The 20,257-nt window shown below is 36.8% G+C and overlaps 2 protein-coding genes and 2 long non-coding RNA genes across 17 annotated transcripts in view; 1 reads left to right on the forward strand and 3 right to left on the reverse strand.

The window, feature by feature from the left end:
* Nucleotides 1–443, reverse strand: part of LOC136252556 (isoleucine--tRNA ligase, cytoplasmic-like) — a 34,014-nt gene extending 33,571 nt beyond the window's left edge. For all 5 annotated transcript variants that reach the window (XM_066045031.1, XM_066045033.1, XM_066045032.1 and 2 more), the window contains exon 1: nt 354–443. The gene's annotated coding sequence lies outside the window, so the exon portion shown is untranslated. The remainder of the gene's footprint in view (nt 1–353) is intronic.
* LOC136252559 (uncharacterized) lies at nt 146–14,049 on the forward strand. 10 transcript variants are annotated; one of them, XR_010699644.1, is made up of 6 exons: nt 5,174–5,324; nt 10,847–12,463; nt 12,553–12,937; nt 13,137–13,178; nt 13,511–13,783; nt 13,830–14,048. XR_010699644.1 is itself a non-coding variant. In XM_066045038.1 (4 exons), the coding sequence occupies exons 1-4, from the start codon at nt 10,246–10,248 to the stop codon at nt 13,868–13,870; spliced, it is 462 nt and encodes a 153-aa protein (XP_065901110.1). In that variant the 5' UTR covers nt 9,075–10,245; the 3' UTR covers nt 13,871–14,049. The 10 variants fall into 10 exon arrangements, 1 of the variants encoding a protein (XP_065901110.1); XR_010699645.1 differs by having other exon boundaries at nt 12,562–12,937; XR_010699648.1 differs by lacking the exons at nt 5,174–5,324; nt 10,847–12,463 and adding an exon at nt 146–267.
* On the reverse strand, nt 4,773–5,335 carry LOC136252561 (uncharacterized). The gene is made up of 3 exons (XR_010699657.1): nt 5,047–5,335; nt 4,858–4,933; nt 4,773–4,793 (listed from the first exon to the last, which is right to left on the reverse strand). It is a non-coding gene; the product is annotated as an uncharacterized lncRNA (long non-coding RNA).
* On the reverse strand, nt 8,175–14,109 carry LOC136252562 (uncharacterized). Its single transcript, XR_010699658.1, has 4 exons — nt 13,980–14,109; nt 8,830–8,950; nt 8,526–8,744; nt 8,175–8,372 (listed from the first exon to the last, which is right to left on the reverse strand). It is a non-coding gene; the product is annotated as an uncharacterized lncRNA (long non-coding RNA).
* Nucleotides 14,110–20,257: the final 6,148 nt, after the last annotated feature.

Here is a 20,257-nt window from a genome sequence, read left to right on the forward strand (position 1 = left end):
ATCAACTACCGATATAATAGTAAGTATTATTATTATAAGCTGAAGGTTACTGGAGTTGGTAAACCTTGCTGTTGCTGGCTCTCCTTTACTTTTCAGAGCATCTATACAAGTAGTCAACTGCCAAGTTGGTCAAATTAATGATGGCACAGTAATTTACCCAAAGGAACAGATGAAGTGGTCTGGGATGACTGATTATAGCAATATAGTCCACATAACAGGCTCTAGCTAGTGTGATACAGACATCATGATCAACCAATAGTAGTTCAGGTCAGTATATATCTTAACTAAGTGTCTGGATTATGTAGGTGTCCTCAAGTGTCCACATTAACAGGTTTATATACCATGCTACTCACCTTTATACCGAGGGTTTTATCAATCTCATATTCCACTGGTAGCCCATGACAATCCCACCCAAACCTTCTCTCAACATGATGTCCTGTCTGGTGGGCATGTTCTATACCATATGCGTATTTTGTACCATACGCGTATGGTACATACCATATGCGTATACGCGTACGGTACAACCATACGCGTATGGTACAACCATACGCGTATGGTACAGCAATTCGTACCATATGAGTATAGCTAACCTGCATGGTAGCTATGCGTATAATATCAAGCAAAAAGTTTTTACACTGCCATACCTATTGACTATGCTGGATGGCGCTCTGCCTTCATTTCCTTTGAAGGGGCTAGTCTCCGAGACGGCTGGCTTAGCGGTTTCTGTTCATTGAAGATCGAGATACTCTATAATAGAGCAGTCATATTTTGATCTGATCATACTTATTCTATTCTCTAAAGCTAAGATGTATTTTGCTTTACTGTGGTTAAGATATAACCGAGGGGTCTGACACGTATGGAATCTAGCATTAAGCAGGATTCAAATCCTTAAATCTTGGATAAAATCCTTTAAATCTCTAAGGCTGAACGAATCTTTAAATCCTTAAATGTCTTGAAATTCCGTAAATTTTTGTATTCTATTCCACAATTCTCCGTTTATTCTTTGTACAAGCATAGATAATATATACCTCCGGAGGTATATATTATCTATGGTACAAGATCGAGATACTCTAATAGAGCAGTCAACTGCAGCAGTTGAAACTATTCTAATAGAATATTCATAATGTTAAACAGATATTGAAGAAAAAGCCAAAATATAATTCAGAATTCTTCAAATTTAGTAGATCTTGCATTGCTATTCTGTAATTAAATACTTTGCACAATTCTAGTGGTTTATTTTAATGTATTCCAAAATATTTGAAATATATTAAATCCTGGTCAAAATCCCAAATCCCTGCTAAAACTTTGCAAATATTGAATCTAAGGTCTTCATGTCGGACCCCTCGGATATAACTTAATTGATTTTCTTTACTGCATGATGCATACCTAGCTATATTATGCAATTTAAAATGAAAGAATATTGATGGAATGATATAAGTGATAAAACTGCATGACATCTTATTTTGCTAGGACAATATATAGCTACAACATAACTGCAAGGGTCTAGACTCAAGGGTAGCATGCACTGATACCATGCACTTCTGCCAAATCATAGAATAAGCACTGATAGCTACTGCTGAATGAATGAATTGGACCAGACATTTGCTTGAGACCATCTGCAGCATTCTACTACAGTCATCAAATGACTTGATCGTGATGTATTTGTAAACATTATGCAAAGATAAATGGTATATAGCTATTTAAATTAATGCTTTACAGAATTGTGCACAAAGTTTAATTGCAATAGCTATTGAATAATACTTTCAGAACTGCGGGTCTACCGGTGTCACCAGTGTGTAGCACTGGTAGCTGGACCTCGAGCTGGACATATAAAATTACTAGTAGGTAAAATTTTAAGGGGTATATAGGAAGAAAATCCTATAGTTAAATAATGAAATAGTTCATATAAAACAGGAATCATGGAGCATTAATTTGCAGCAGGGACTACTAAGTACAAAATTTATTGCTGGCAAATTTATTAACGGAACATTCCAAATAATAATTTTTCAATATAAATTTAATTTATGAGATAGATCAATTATTGGTGTATACTGTTCCACAGTCTCGATAGCTATATGATAAAAACAATAATTCTGGCAGATCCAGTCTTGAATTGTGTTAAGTCCTGCTGATCTAGTGGGATCTGATAAGAATTCTATACATAGTGAAAATTAATAAAGATGAAATAATCAACTGGGTTGGAAACTTCATGAAAAAAATGATATCACCTATGTACAGTAAGCCATAAAAGTATAAATCAAAGGAAGAGGATTAAATATCATAAGTCTTGATTTCTAGTCATTGGTGTAATCTATAACGAATGTATCTCGTTGTCTGCTTAACAAATGTATTTCATTTCATCAAAGTATCTGGCAGTTTCAATGCAATAGTGCCACCGTACACCCATGGATTCCCATCTTGAATTTTTATAATAAATGACTTTATTTCTCCACAGTGGAAAATGCTATTGCTTTTAAACTACACAAGCTGGTATAATGCATGTTCTTTAGAATAGTTGAGTTAAAATTATCTAGCTGTTGCATAGCAACCACAAACACTGAAATTTTATGGTAAATTTTTTTTGTTTCTTCTTCCACACAGTACATTGTGGTTGCAATTGCTACACATATATTGCTTCCTATTGGATTCATGACCCATTGTTTAATTGATACAATGAAAATTCAAAAATCAGGCCATTATTACATAATGCTACTCCTCCTTCATACCTGTAATAGAGGTAATGATGTAATGTAATGATGCAACATGATGTAATATAACTGTGATGTAATTTATGGATGCCTGTAATATAAATATTGTGTAAGAGTTAGTTAGTTGTTATTGTGTGCTTTCAGTTATTGATTAATAATATTACATACAGTGGTCTGTGCTGCCTTTTCTGTAAGGCTCTGTAGAACTGTTTCCAGCATACTGATATTCATGATTATTTCAATGAATATCATTGAATTCATGGTTTAAGTGATATAAACACTAAGCCAGTAGACGTAGCATTGTAGCTCAACATAAACATATTATAGATATTGATATAATTCAGTATCCACAATTCCATATAAATACACATTAAAAATATTGCATTCTGATTGGTTAAAACATAGCGACCATATTAATTTACATCCAAATCGAACCAATTTTTTAGCTACTCTTATCTGAATGTACTCTTTAAAGTTAACAAATTCCACATTAATTTGTGCTGCAGGTCCATTGTGATGAATGTGAGTGGTGGTACTATTTACAGTATGTAAAAAAGAAAAGTATGTAAACAAGAAATTGGATCCTCAAAAGAAGAAGAGTGTATATAGCAGCCGGATAAATATGCAAAGACAGTGAGGGGCCATGTTACACAACTGATGACACTTCTGAAGTTCATTTTTTAAGTTGTTAGCTTTGCACAAGCAGTATAATTATGTACAATTCATACTGTAGCTACCATGCACGTTGTAATTGCTCTCTACCCAATTGCGTCACATAAATTGTCAGTTATCCACACTTATAATTGAGACCATCTGATAGCTAAAGTAGCATACACAGTACCATTCATGTGAAGTTTCTGCAGACAACATGTACATAAGATTTAGGTACATCAGTAGCACTGTAGTGGGAACTGCATGGGCAAGGCAAGGATAACAGTGTGCAACGTGCTGAAGAATAAATTTATAGTTACAGTTAAGCAGATTATTTTGTTGTGTTCTAAGTTTACTCAGCTAAAAATACCTGTAAAGGTAAACCCATTGTAGCTAGGCGATTGTAATTGTAATTGTAATTGTAATTTTTAAGCAGGGAGTCCACTCAGTAAAACTGATTTTCAGTGGAGCCCTGAACAAACATACAATAGACACATACAATAACTAATAATATACAAAAAAAAAAAAACAAACATACATACACAACTAAGGATACATAGACAAAATTACACAGGAATTAAGAATTAAGATAATAATTACGAAATGACGACAAAGTGGCAGCCCCAGTAACAGTGGACTTAAGGTTGTTCCATAAAACAGTTCCTCGGTAGAAAAAAGTTTGTTTGCCATAGTTGGTAAACACTCTAGGAACAAATAAACGTTTAACATTACGACTAAGATGACCAGTAACATCCTTCGAAAACTGAAATATATCATGTAAATAAGGAGGAGAAATTCGATGTAAAGATTTAAAAATCTGAATAGCCGTATGAAAACGGCGACGTTCAGTCAATGTAAATTGAAACTTGGAACTGAAAGATGACGGCAGCTTATGCATAAATTTGGAATGAATCCTTTCAATCATACAAGTCTGTTTTGCCGTAGATGGAGTCCAGATAACATCACAGTAATCAAAAAGTGGCATCACAAATGCTGAATATAATACACACAACACTGCAGGTGGCAGAGACCCAAACCGAATAATTGAAGCAAGTCTTGATCTAACTCTAGACAACATATTACAAATATGCAAGTTCCAAGACAACGCAGAGTCAATTAATACTCCAAGATACCGAACAGAATGCACCCGAGACAACACACTACCACCAATTGAGACAGAAAGGGTCTGACCTGTCACCCTCTGACGGCTACCATGGCAAGGCTAGAAGACATTGAGAAAAGGCATAATACGCATATGGTACGTACCATACGCGTATGCCTATACCGTACGCGTATGGTACGGAAAATCGTACCGTACGCGTATGGTATGTACCATACGCGTATGGTATGTACCATACGCGTATGGTACATACCATACGCGTACGGTACAAAATACGCATATGGTATAGAACAGGCATACCGTGTCACTGTGTCCTACACACGTGGGGAAGGGATAACACACAACAGACATGTCTTACACTATTAGGACTACACACACCTTAATAGTTCCTGCTAGTATGTGACCATAGTGAGGTAAACCTGTTGCAAATGGCGGTCCGTCGTAGAAGGTGTACCTACACAAGGGGTTCGCGGTGTATTCTAATACATTCGTGCACGATCACAATTGTCATAAGGTTTTTTACAGACTAAATCAGACAGCTACACTAACATACAACTCTTATATTACCTAGGACGGTCTTTGGACTGCTTTAAGCTGGTCTGGAATGCGTCCAATTCTTTCCAGAGTTTCAACGTCTTTTCTTCTTCTTTAGGAAAGTTTATCTGGTCGGGCACATATGAAGACATTTTTCGCTTGACTAGTTGACCGAAACAGACACGCCAGTAAGGTAGTACGGTGAATCTACGCATGCGTACAACTGCATGTGGGGGGACGGGGACTTGCACGACGCTGACGTCAGCATCTACCTGGTCAGCGCCTTCTAGTGAACAAGACAGGAGGCATCAGTGAGTTGTTGCTAATTGTTTGGTTAGGGGGTGTTTAAGGGTATATTGTGACTTTTCGGATTCCTTGTTTCGATCTTCTGCCCACCAGCGCGTATGGCATGTATGGTCCCCCGTATATCCAAACCACTTTTTTGTATGGGGACGGGAAAAGAGATAGTCACTTCCATACTACCAGTTGATAACAAGTCCTTAAAAACTGGTGTATTTCCTAGTGATTGGAAACGTTGTAATGTAAGCCCATTTCAGTGGTTAGTCCGATTAATTGTTGCCGAGCTCGATTGTTGCAAAGTTGTTGGAGAAAGTTTTAGCTCTACAGTACACAGAGCATTATACAGATAATTCCCTAACCACGGGTAATATCGGATATGTATACCCAAAAATTCGTTTGATCTGCCCACACCGCAGTGTTACATAGCTATTTGTATAATCTGTAAAACTAGATATCCGTTATTCCAGATTCCACATTTCCAAAGTGTAATGATCCATTCAAATTCTCCGTAAAACTCAAAATTTAGCTCCTTTATCAAGATAGTAAATAGTGTTCCATTATGAATATTCTGTTTTGACTGCTCTATTAGAGTATATCGATTTTTTATATAGGATTTATCAATGCATACCCTTTAAGGTTGTACCGATATGCATATTACCAATACCGACTGAATGCTCATTACTGTAGCCGATGTGCCGATATAACCAATAGTGATTATATATTGTTATTCTTCAATTCTTCATAAAGGGATGAGAAGTAGAAAATCACATAAAGTTTGTGTACATCGCATTTGTAATGATAATGTAGATAATTGCATGGGCGGACCAATCTACAAGGTCTGTTACAGCTTTACCACTGACCCCTTTCATGGACTTGGAAGCCAAATTGTTATGAGGCAGCTCCTCAAACTGTGATTTTAGTGGGATTCCAGACTCTGCAAAGAGCAGTTAACTAATTGCATGGACAGCCCATAAATTTAGCCTGCTATAACCTTGCAATCATACTTTTCATAGACATACAAGCCAAAGCAGTTGAAACAAATAATTTTTTTACTGCATACAGCACTTTCATGTATAATTATTACTGTCTCTATTGATTGATTGTGGGCTTCAGTTAATCGGCTAATTATTTCCGCTTCGTTACCGATACTGATATTCACAAATTAGCTAATATTGGCTGTTACCAATTATTCAACTTATTATTAGGGCTGTGAGATTATAGCAATTCTGGAATTAATTGTGATTGTTTCTGAGCATCATGATGTTGATGTGTATCATACAGTACGATAGAACTGTATAGGAGGGACCACAAAGGAGTAGGCATGGCCCATGAAGAAACATCACCCAAAAGCCAGCCTCTCTTTTCCCTGACAACGATGAAGCAGTATTGGTTAGGTAAAACTAAGCCCAAAAAAGTCTTCAGATTGACCCGAAACACTTTCAACAAGTTGCTACAGAATTTTTTTTAATTATTAAACAGAATTTTCTACTGACTGACTGACTGACTGATGCCTTCAGGCAAGTGTAACTTGATAACGGCTAAGGATATGGGTTTGAGATTTTCACTGTTCAACATCGCTTTGACCCAACAGGTGCCTTTTGGCATACTGCATTACGTACAATGCATTCTTCATGGACTTACCAGTGTCCTCCTTTGAGTCCCATTCATCTTTGCTGACAGCAAAAAGTGTCAATTTGGCAGTAGCAAATGATGGCTTTCTTTTGCAACAGAAATTATTCGTACTTTTCATATAGGTTACTTTGATTGCAGAGGTGCTTTTCGAACAGTTCTTGATTTGTAATGCTGTGTAACGGGTCTAACATAGCTCACAATGAAGCGTAATGGATGCTAGAGAGTTCAGCTACATCATGGCCTGAATCCCCCTCCCCCCTTAACGTCATTATGACGTTAAGCGTACCAAAATCAGTTTGGAGATGCCCCCTAAGTTCATGAAGAATGCATTGTATTTGTACGTACTGCATGCGGTATGCCAAAAGGCACCTGTCGGGCCGAAGCGACGTCGAACAGTAAAAAAAATCAAGCCCATAGCCTTAGCCATTATCGAGTCTGAAGGCATCAGTCAGTCACAGTCAGTCAGTTACTCAGTCAGTAGAAACATACAGTAACTGACTTCATTACTTGGGTAACGACATTTGCAAGTAAGGTAACTTGAGTTATATTACCTGTTTTTACAGCATATTTCGTTATATTACACAAAAGTAATGCACTTGTCAATTTCATGCCCCACCCCCCCCACACCCGGGCGTCCCCACACCCCAGGTGGGAATTTGACATTGCTTCTTGTCCCCACCCCTGGGGCAATTGACAGCTGTCCAATGATTCACTAACCGATTTTCGGTAATTGCATTTCTAAACAATAAAATCGCACTTGCTATAATTTTACTAGCTACAGGGCAGGTTTATTACTATAGTCGCATGCATGAAATATGCGCTTAGTCATCCTTGAGGTGTTGTCAAATCCCCTACTAGGGGGTGGGGGATTTGACAGCCGATTTTTCCCCAGTAGTGGGGAATTTGACACCACGATTTGTCAAATCCCCTGTATCCCCCCCCCGGGGGTGAGGCATGAAATTGACAAGCGCATAATAATTATTATGTAACACGTATTATGTAACGCGTTACCCCCAACACTGTTCACCTTCTACTTACCTCAGATAGCCAACATGGTAGAGAACACTGTTAACCATATGCCATCATCTGATCTGCTCTCCACATACTTTACCACACAACACATCAGGTGAGCAAGGCTATGGAGGGTACATCCCACACTAGAGCACCTTCTTTTGTCACAACCATAGCTGGACCGATAACTTACCACCCCCCACATTTGTGAATGCCATTGAACTCTTATAACAATTTTCATACAAACACACTTCAAACACTAAAACATTCACATTGCAACTGGTGCTTATTAATGTGACACCTGAAGATCACTACACAAAAAAATCTAGCTATGTCTATTAATCAACTTGATGGCTCCATTTGCATAGACCTATACACGACATCTATAGCCTCCTTCATAAACTGGTCAACACCAACTACAAAAAGAAAATTGAGAACTACATTAAACTGTTTTGCATATATGCCCTGGATGTACATAAAATAATAAAATTATTCTATAGAAACAATTATATATATAATTATATTCTTTTCATATCTTTGACTGAGCTATATGACACACAAATTCTCACCTAACCCACTAAGTGAGACCACAAACCTCCGGAGCACTCTGGGAAATGCCAGAAACACTTGACGATTGCACCCTAAATGATACAGTATGGCACATCATGATAACACAATACACACCGCTGAAGAGTCCACACGAGGCTAATGGGCTACACCCAACTATCACAGTTCTCCAATTTGTCTGTCCACCAGTCCAGAAGTAACGACATCACCACACAGTGGCCCTAGATGCATTATAAAACCATTGAAAGATAGGAAGAAATATAAACCACATGATCCTCACAAATGCACTATAACAGATTGCCTCACCTGTAGTGATGACAACATCAATTTCTGAAATCAAGAATTAGATTATTACCAAAAGTTCCTTCTGGCATGTGGACTCTCTTTCATTCCCATGGTCAGACATAGTGAACAGATGATGTAAGAACTATGAGAGTACATTAAAATATGTGAAAAATAACTATACAAATATGCACAGATATGCCAATTTGAACAGTAAACTATCAACTAAAGATACTGAATTTTCAACCTAGTAAGACCACAGCATGTGGGGTATCAATGAAATAACAAAGGCTGCTACTTGAGATTTATCACCATATATGTAGGATGGTTGTGGTCTAAATAAGTCAGACTTCAAAACACAGGGTTCTATGGAACTTAGAAACCCTCAGGCTCTGTAGTATCACATTCTCTTCATTTGGGTGCCACCCCCAACACAGGAATTTCAGGTTACAGTCTTATAATTATACAAACATCATAGTAATCGCAGTCTTTAATGGATTTTAATGGGCTACTACCTGTAATGTAGCATAGATGGTATTATGTTACTTATGCTGCTAGCTTTACCAGTATATTAGCTATGCCTATAAACTACATGTATCCTCATGTCTAACAGTCAGGGCAACTGATAGTTGTGTGTGAATTAATTGTAGCTGCTAAAATTAGAATTTCAGAGCATAATTAGCAGCATGGTCAAGACAGTTGACTGTAGTGAGATCTTGTGCTATATAGTTTTATTCCCTCTGCATATCTCTATCTCAGTGGAGGGGGAAGTGCCAAAACACTGGTACGTATATAATGTTAAGTAGTTTTGTATGGATGATGTGGACTTTACTAACATATGCAATGTTTCACAGACTCACATTAACGGTAGGCTGTCATACTTCATTTAGCCAAAACTCTGTACTGAATGTGCGTCTACTTGCCTACGACTCTTCCATGGGTATTATTCAAATTATGTGAACATGTAACCATAGATAATGTATGTCTGCAAAGTAGTGGACAAAATGGAACGCATACATTATCTATGATGCAACCATGGTATCAGACCAGAAGAGTTTCCTTCAGAGGATGCATGGGTAATGCTTTTAGCTACCACAAATGTGGCAACCTTTCTACTGCACAGGCTCCAGAAAAAATATTTGAACAGCAAAATATCACGTGCCAGAACTAAACAGAAATAAAATTACAGGCACTTTTGGGTTTAATACAGTAGATAGCTTGATAGTTGCTGTGCAGTCACAACAGACTGGTGCTGCCACAAAAGACTGTGCTGTTCTATGGTGGTTGCATGTCTTCTTGTATGAAGGTATGTATTTCTTCTGTGAATGTATAACTTTGGCAGATTTTTTTCAACCTGAGCTACTTGGCCCCAAAAGTGTGGAGACCAAAACATACTTTTGAAAAATAGTGTGGAGGCCATGGCCCCCTGACCCCCCAGTTATGGTGGTACATGTACGTATCAGCATGAGGAATACTTGTGTTGTGATGAAAATACTACTGTGTATTGGAGTTCACTATTGTTCAGATGTAACACTATATACAACAGGTACCATATGTGTTATAACAGTAGCACAATCATTAGTGGCATACTATTGAGACACAACCAAGACAACTGTTTTGGTAAAATTAATTTTTAATAGAGTAATTTGGCATCACAAAATCAAATTGCTCGAATAAATTATTTGTGTGTGCCTTAATTGCCTCCGGATGTGTCCTTGCTCATTTAAATGCTATTCCAATACTCACAGGGAAACTCTACTGAGTATAGACATTAGATATACAAATATAAGGTGTATGGGGTCCTAGAATCAAGGGAGTACCATACAGGGGTCAATTCATAGTATCACTGTACGGTAGTGCTAAACTTGTTTTAAAATTCCAGTGTATGTATAGCTGCATCACATATTTGTTGTGCAATTCTTACTGTGGTAGTTTTTGATATATATGCTCAAGCTTGAGGGCACATGTTAGAAGGATTTATAGTTGAATTGTGGTACTAAGTTTAATTGTATGTGATGAACAATTATTCATGTAAATATAGGTAGTAATGTGCAAGATGGACAAGAATCAGTTGATGTATCTGTAATCAGATGCTACCAAGAAGCTCTAAAGAGAGGTTCTAGATCTTGCAGCCAATTCAAGCTTGTCACCTTTGAGCTGAAGAAGCAAGCAAGACAATGACAATTAACACTCTTTTAAACAAGCCCTTCCAACCTACCCAGACATCTACAGTGGTAGTGTCCATCAACTCTTGCAGTGTTGATCGTCAGCTGGCTTCTACTAAGTGGCATACAATCACTGCTACTTTTCGAATATCTGAGATACCTAAGCAGCACCGAAGTGAAGTCAAATCCACCATATCTCTGATATCAATAGAACACACCTCACCAGTAACACCTACAGAGCCAATTCCCCTAGAAGTCATTGATGCAGCCAAAGCCACAGCAGCTAGTGAAGCAATCTCCTAAGATGGCATGATCAGAATTATTGTCTTTGATATTGGTGGACAGGAAGTATATTTTATAATACACTTCCTGTGCTTGGCCATTGAAGATACAGCTTTGTTGGTGTTTGATGCTTCAAAACAGCTACACGATCCAGTGATCAGTCGACAGCGTTTTGGTAGGTTTGGGAAAAAAGATCAAAACCAGGGGAATGCAAATCAATATTGAGACCATTGAGCTTCTACTTCACTCTGTGTACAGCAGGCACCAAAAGGAGCAACTTCTGCTCGTGTTCCTACAGTTTTGATGGTTGGAGCACATGCTAGAAGAGCAAGAGTCTATTGCCAAGATGATTTATCAGCTGTTTGATGGTAAGCCTTTCTTGGAGCATTTGTCAGAATCCGCAAAAAGAAGCATTCCATTTTATTGGTAACAGCAATCCTGATCCAGAGGTTGTTGATCATTTAAGGATTACCATTTTGGAAGCTGCTGAGTGGGTGATCAATGCTACATGTGCACCCAATTGTCTACCTCAACTTTGAAGGAAAGATACTGGAAAAAGTACAGACTGCAGTTAGGCTTACACTGGAAAAAGCTACTGATTTAGCTAGTATGGCTGGTATTGAAGGAGAGAAAAGAGGTTGATGCACTACTTCAGTATTTCACCAAAAGGGAATTCTGCTTTACTATCTAGAAATGCCTTCTTTGAGAACTGAAATGTTCATATCTCCTCAGGAAGTATCTGATCTTGTCTGCACAGTTGTCTCAAATAGCAATTACACTCCCAACACTGCAGAGCTTCAACAGTCTTATGAGCGTACAACAAGTATGCTCTTCTTGGTGAGCCACTGCTTGATTACATGCTAAAACAATCCAGCCGGTCTAATGATAAGAATATTTTGTTGGGCTTATTAGGTAGGTTTGACCTAGCTGCTGAGCTACCTTCAAACACAAAGTTTCCTCGTGAGTTGAATGTGTCAAAGAAAGGGAGGGTATTCATGGTCCCTTCTCTTCTTGTGTATGATGAGAAAGCTACATACTGCCCTATAAGCAAGGAGATATTTGTACTCTCTACTACTTTGCAAACAGATTTGTACCAGAGAGTATATTCAACAAGTTAGTAATGAAAACCATCCAATGGCGCTGCCAGAAAGGGCATCTCATAAATCGGTTTACAAAATGTCACTACAGTGTATGCATATGTACACATGAATGTATGTATATGTATGTATATGTTCATATAATGCGTGCATGTATTCAACAAGTACTGCTAAGGCTTATGTTAAAAACTTTTATCATATAGCATTTACAGAGGAGCAGCATACTTCTGGTTTGAAATAGGAGAATGGCAACAATTTCAGCTGCAGTTGTCTCAGCCTTAAATTGAATACTTTATCACAATTCAAGATGAGCAGCGAACTGGTGATAAGTTACCCCTACTTCTCCATCAATACAGGGAATTGTTAATCTGTGTGGAGTCCTTCATCTCAGAGATCAGCAAAGTATGCATGCCATCAACAACACCTCCAGTGACTTGTTTACAGTGTCCACTAAACAATGAGGAAAAATCTCCACCTTATGTCATCCTCGATATTCATCAAAAGAACACGTTGGTGTGTTATGAAAGATCTAAGGTTACTAAAATTCCTACAAAGCACTACCGTCTTCTGTTTGTGCCAACATTGAAGGTAGCTAAATGCATTAAAATACTCTAGTAGTGTAGCTAATTGGTTCAGGGATATTTTTTGTACAACAACCTAAACTTTAAGGAACATATTACTAAGCATTTATTATAAGAATCATTGTGCATGTTGTTTACAAGGATAAGCTTGTGAATAAAGAGTCCTATGTGAAATGTTTTTACTTGCTAAAATTGTTCATTTTCAGGCTATTCAGCATTAGAAACTGTTCCTGCTCTCCACGATAAAGGTATAGTTAACTATACTTTAGTAATGCATTCGTATCTTCAGAAGTTTAGCTGTCATATCTAGATGCTTTGAAACTATATAATATTGTATAGGCATTTTGAACTGTATTTTTGTATAGAGTTGATTATCAGTCAATGAAGGTCTCCACACATTGTAATGCTTTTCCGTCCTTCTGGGCTTTGTTTTGGTGTGTGTATTATTATTTTTTTGTTGTTACCAACTATATACATAGCACAGATGAACTAAGAACACCACTGTCTATCCAAATAATTATACTATATGTGGCACATATTTTCATGCAGTAATCAGTTATGAATGTGTTTCTTTATATAGTGCCTAAAATGTCTCAGTTGATCAAAGTGGTAGTTCCAAGGGTCACCACTGTTGGAAAAAGGTTGCCTACTGTTTGGAGGTTGAATCAAACACTTACAAAGAAGCAGCATCCCGATGAGCCAGAGGATTCACGCATAGAAGTATTTGATCACTGGCTATCTTCAAATGATGGTATACAACCCAAAAACTTGGAGTGTACCAGCTTAAGACCATCAAAGAACATACACAGCTTACAGCATCAAGTGAGGAAATTGAAAAAGAATTGGAAAAATTGTAAGTCATATTCAATTATATTGCAATACAGGTGTCTATTCTGCAGGTCTTTGCAAGCAGAACATTAGTTCGTTATATACTGAATAATACGCACAAAAACACACATGTACTATGTATCCATACACAATTCTCATTAATTATCTATAATTTGACAATCTCAATAAAGATGTCAATACATACCATCCATATCACTTACATTGCTGTTTTGTGACAGCTTTCCTGATAAATATTTGTCAGCTATACACATTCATTTTATTCTACATGTTGTATGGCAAGTAGTAGCGTTTAGTAGTAGTGGGAAGACTTGCTTGCTGCAGGGCTTCAAAGTAAAACAATAAACAATCAATAATGAGAATAATGCATTTACATACACAATATCACACACGTATGCATAATACACAAAACAGTTAATAGTTGTCATTATCACAACGCAAGTGTGCAGCCATTATGCTCCATGCAAATTGGACATTTCTCTCTGTGGCAATGCCTTGTATAAGATTAGTAGTGTCATGATCCAATCATTTCCATCCAACTTGAAGTCTTGTCATTATCTTTATGAATTCTACTGTCATCCATATCAATTCTGCCAAACTAAATACTGCAAAATGGCATCAAGAAATTAAGACAGGAAAACTCGATGATTGATCTTATTTGTACTGCCTCACTTTACAGCAAACATTGATGCATCATGCATGACATCATTTTAATAACAAATGACACAAAAAAAGTAACAGCTGTCCAATTGCCTCTCCATAATTTCTAAGATGACAGTTTACAGCTTCAGTAAATGCAATGACTGTGGCAGAGGAAGTAGTTGATGTAAGGGGGCTGACCAGAATATGGAATCTCTGGTAGCGGGGCCTCCCAGATGCTGTAGCCATTTTAGCTTTCACAAACAGTCTCAAAGTTCACCAAAATTAACTTATAGGTACAATTTGAAGTATTTTAACTAAAACATCAGATTATAATTATTTGTAGTTGTAATAAAAACCTATTTTGGCAATGCATTAATGAGCATAATAAATTATCCTTCTTGGGGTGGGGCTGAAAACTGTGATATAGATTAATAGAATGCTCACCCTAATAGAGCATTCAAGCAAAAACCTGTAGTAAAAACTAAACATATATATTTTCCTACAGCTACTGACCTCTTACTTTAAGAGTTGGTGTCTTACCACTGTACCAAGTGTTTCCAGGTGGCTATAGGCTGTTTTGTACTGCTTCAGTATAAATGCTCAGTGAGATATCATTCTGAGAGGGGCTTAAGCCCTCCTCAGCAGACTAGCCCCCCCCCCCCCCCCCCCCCCCCACCTATGTGCATGCAATTATATATATTGAACCACTGTTTTGCTCTTGCCACTTTGATTGACTCAGCACCATCAGTAAACACTTTCAATGCATGGCAGACTTTCAGATCACAATAGTTTGTCTTGTCATTGTAATCAATACAGTTGGTCATTATACAGTGACAAACACCACTTGTGGTGTTACAAATACTACTGTAGGAATTTTGACTACTATCTGCTGATTCTATGCACACAGCAATAAAGGTATTGTAAAATTCTCCACTTCTTTCTTTCCACCAGTTGCAATGTTTAAGGTAAAGGAAAAATCTGTGACATAACCAATTGTTCACCTAATATCATCAGTTACTGTTTTCCTTATGGTCTTAATTGTTCAAGTTTAGTTTATTTTATTGATTCAAAATTAATGTCACAGTGCATAATATATTATCCTATAAAATAATTTGAGCTACACATGATACGATATAATTATTATCAAGAGTTTATAGAAACACATTATTGTGCAACTTTAATGAAAAGATTCACTTCTACAGTCAAACAATGACACACCTGAGCAGCTGCAGGTGTATAGGTGACTTCCTTTGTTGTGTGCATTACGTTTTGATGTACAAGGAAATAATAATAACAATAATAATTGAATTTGATTAGGGATCATATCTAGAATATGTAGCAAGTAGGGAAGTTGCCCATGCCTTGTTTTTGCCGTTCAGTATAGACATGAATCTTGAATCTTCCTTTGTCTTCCTTTGAATTCCATTATTGTTCTCTACTACTAGATATTCATGGTATAGGGCAGTTATAGCTTCATGCTATATAACCATCATGTGACTTTTGTCACTTTTCTGTATAGGCCTGAGTCTATGTTCAAAATGTTGCCCAAAATGCTTTTGGAAATATCCAAATATTATCACCTATATTATGCTCTTTAGGTGTTTCCATTATACTTGTGTTATGCTCCTAGATTTGCAACATTATCTTGGAACACTTATTACTAAGTGAACACTCTATTAAAGTGTTTCACTACAGAGTGACTATTCTATGAGTATCAATCTAGTTTCCACTAACTGTTCTATTAGGGAGCATCAATCTATTTTCATAGAATTAAGTTCCATAGTTTGAAATATCCATCTAATATTTTAACATGATGCTGGTATAGCACTCCAGATTATTATGCATTTTATTATGCCGGCATATTTGATGCAGACCTACAAAAATTGTCCACAGTAAGAGGTGTGTGGAATGGATTGCTTCTCATACTGTGAAAGCAAACACATACAGATATCCAAAGATACTTGACTGCTACATTTAACCACAGTGCATACCTCACCCTTCCATTTTATAAAACCCACAAGACCATAATAATAATAATTATTGTATAAAATTCTAGTAAGCTGACAGAAATGATGAAAACATGTCAAAATACAAGGGACCACTGTGCAAGCCCTAGAGACACACATAACAGGCTGAAGTAAAGACACAAACACTAAAATGTGGTGGACACTGTTGACCAATATGAGCAGAACCTTGAATATACACACACAAACAAATGAAATTTTTGTAGTTAATAGTTGTAGGAGGCAGGAGGATTTTTTAGGTGGCAAGATGAACATAAGCAAAGATAATGTAATGTACAGGGATTAGTGTCATAGATTAATATTGTGATAATTACACATTCTTGAGGATGAAAATTAATTTGGCAGACAGCCATGGCTACCAAAAAAATCTAAATTGTGAAAATTTACATCCTTTGAAAATCTCAATACATACAGTAGCACTCTACACATACACTGACCAGTGAGGAGCAGTTAATGAACTTCTGTAACGTAATCACTTCAGGTATAAGTGCTTGTGTTGTCAGTAACTAACTGAAGATGTGGATTGTGTTGTACTACTACTACTGGTAGTACTGGTATAGGGGTAGTTGGGTAGGAGATAGGGAATTGGCCTCCTGAACATGTCACATGGCTCTCAAAACATGTATGGAGCCAAAAAATTAAATAAGTTGTCCTTTGTTAAACTTATAGTGACCTCTCATAATATGGGGCCAAAAATTTATGCGGTCACTATAACATGGTAGTCTTGGTAATGAGAGGTCACTTTAGTAACACTTAGTTGAAATAAGTACAACCTAGCTGTATATACACGACTTGGCTACAATAACAAGGTGGTCTTACTAAAGAGGTGAAGCTTAGGGTAAAGTTCATACAAGTCAAAGGCATTATGCTCACTCATTCTCATGATTATAATCAAGACATCACAGTTCTACAGGCCCAGACTTGGTTAGCCCTTCAGAACTGAGTCTGACTATTTGTCATAAAAGGTTGAAAATGTGACAGTCCACTTTTTATTGCCATAAATAACTGAGAAGTCATATTTCAATCTTGGTCAAACAATTTTTCAAGGGAAAACTCAAAACTTGAGAACAACTTCTTGATTAGCCCAATCATTGCTTGCTTTTCTAGCTACCACAACTTGATGTACAGCAGAAAATAGTAGTCAAATTGATCTCAAAATTCATTCAGGGGCATAGCTAGAAATTTTAAATAGGTGAGGCAGACCTTGCAATGCTTATGAATGATGCATGCATTCTAGTGTGTAAGTTCAATCAGGCGTACATAGCATGTTCCAGCTAGGGGTCTGGGAGAATGCCCCCAGGAATTTTTGAAAGTTAAGAGTAATAAGATTGAATATATGGAGGTAATTTTAGTCCTACTATTATGGTATTTCAAAGAATGTACATTATGGTATTTTATACATGTTGCTCAGACCTTGACTTGAGTAGCGTTAGTATATAGCTAAGCACTTGTAACATGTCAATCCAGGGGGTCTGGATTATGCTCCCCTGGGAAAGTTAGACCATCTGAGAAAGTTAGACCATCTGAGATTGATTGTGAGAGCAATTTAAGTAGCTTAATTTTATCAAAACTATAAAAATTTGCTTAAATGTTGTATTAGGATGATTGCTCTATTAGGGTGACTGCTCTATTAGAGTACATCGATCTTGCTTGACTAGTTTTTGAAAACTTCAGTAGCTAACCGCCTAGAGCTAACCCTGGATGGACTCTTACTATGTACAATAAGTTGAAATAAATAGCATATAAACTATTAATGTAAGCTTTCAGTGCATCTAAAAGGTCTAATGAGCTCTCAGTCCAGTGACTTCAGTCAGCAATATTTGGTGAGGCAACTACCTCAATTGTCTACATTGTAGCTACTCCTCTGTCATTGGACATTGTTTTTAATTTTTGTTGTTTTTCCAAGTAACAGTTTGCACAAGAAGCAATGTGTGACTATAATATTATACTATTACAACCTAATGATATCAGCTCTGTAAATGCTGTACTATATGGTCTCTGCAGCTATATTATATTGCAATAGCAATATTGACAGCCCTTCCAGCTTCTCTTATGACTTATATGTATAAATGCAAATGCTAACAGCTAGCTGAGCTGCCTTCCCAGTATCAAATCTAAATCTTACCTGATTGTTTTGTAGTGTTGGTATTGTACGTGTTTTTCCACACAGCACATGTCAATCACATGACAGACATTCTCATGTATTAATTGCTCTTAAGTGTTTATCTTAACAACTTAGCTTACTTTAATGGGGTTACAGGTTATAATAAAATAGCTAGAAATGATACCATGCACTAAAGCAAATTAAACCCACAATCACTTTTAAAACAGCATTACGTACAGGCTGTATGGTGCATGAATAAAGTTGTGTGAGTACCAAAGTCCACTCTATAACCCACAATCGATGTTCAGATGCCTTTGTATAAAACTAATGGGGTGAATGGAGGTTTGTCTTTTCACCTATTAAGTGTAAGCATGCTTGGATAGGACATAATATTATAATGGATTATGGTCACTTGGATTTGCCTGATATTATGTCCAAGTATGGTAGTTATATATATATATATGGAAAATCCCTTGTGGCCATGCATAGTGTAATTATTACAGTACTTAGCTTTGGGAAAGATTTTGTGAATAATAATTTGTGACCCAATTTTGGAAAGCCATCCTTTTGGGCACATGCTATTTTTGCAGGAAAACTCAATTAAAAATTCAGCAATTTTTTTAAATTAATTTTTTTACACATTTATTAAGGTGAAATTTCACACCCAAAGCTTCTTTCTGCTAGGAGATATGGATGATTTTATCAGACCATGTAGTGATTTCACCATGCGTGGGACACCAATTAACTTACAAATGAGGTGATTTGTTCAGGTGCTAGAATGTTAAAACTAAGTCTTAGACAATGATACATGGCATTTAATTAAAGAAAAGGACCAGGAACACTTGATTTAACTATCAAAAGTCTCTTTATAATATTTTTATACAGAATTAATTGTAAACGAAATGATTTGTCACAATTTGTCATGCTTAATCACACACAGAATTCAATGTATTAATATGAAGTTATGTACTTTGTAATGTATTAGACAGTAAAATTGACCATATCTCTGGAACCTTACAAGATAACAAGCTGAAATTTTGACACAAAGGCCAACACCCAGTGCCTCATTTTAGATACAAAAGAGAAAATTGACCAATGTGGCAAAAAGGATGGTTTTCCAAAATTGAGTCACATTTGTGACCTGATCTTGTAAGCCTATCTTTTTGGCACATTGGTCAATTTTCTGTTTTATGGCTTAAATCAGGTACTGGGTGTTTTTTTGGTTTTTTTATCATTAAGCACTCCTGAGATATGGCCAATTTACTGTACTGTACATTACAACTAACTTTTATCATACAGTACTGTATAGTAGGGACCATAAAGGTTTGGGCATAGCCCGTGAAAAAACATCAAGCCTTACTTTTCCCTGAAGCAGTATTGGTTAGGTGAAATTAAGCCCAAACAAGCCTTCAGATTCATTTTCAACTAGTTGCTATGAATTTTTTAACTAAAATTATTCAACGGAATTTTCTAGTGTGACTGACTGACTTAGTAACAGACTGATGCCTTCAGACAAGCGTAACTTGATAGCAGCTAAGGCTATGGGCTTGATTTTTTCACTGTTCAAAATCGCTTCAGCCAGACACGTGCCTTTCGGCATACTGCAGTACGTACAATGCATTCTTCATGGATTTACCAGTGTCCTCCTTTGTGTCCCATTCATCTTTGCTGACAATGAAAGGTGTTGATTTGGCTTCTGTGCTTTGCCTTT

The sequence above is a fragment of the Dysidea avara genome, chromosome 4, assembly GCF_963678975.1.
Source record: "Dysidea avara chromosome 4, odDysAvar1.4, whole genome shotgun sequence".
Taxonomy (NCBI): domain Eukaryota; kingdom Metazoa; phylum Porifera; class Demospongiae; order Dictyoceratida; family Dysideidae; genus Dysidea; species Dysidea avara.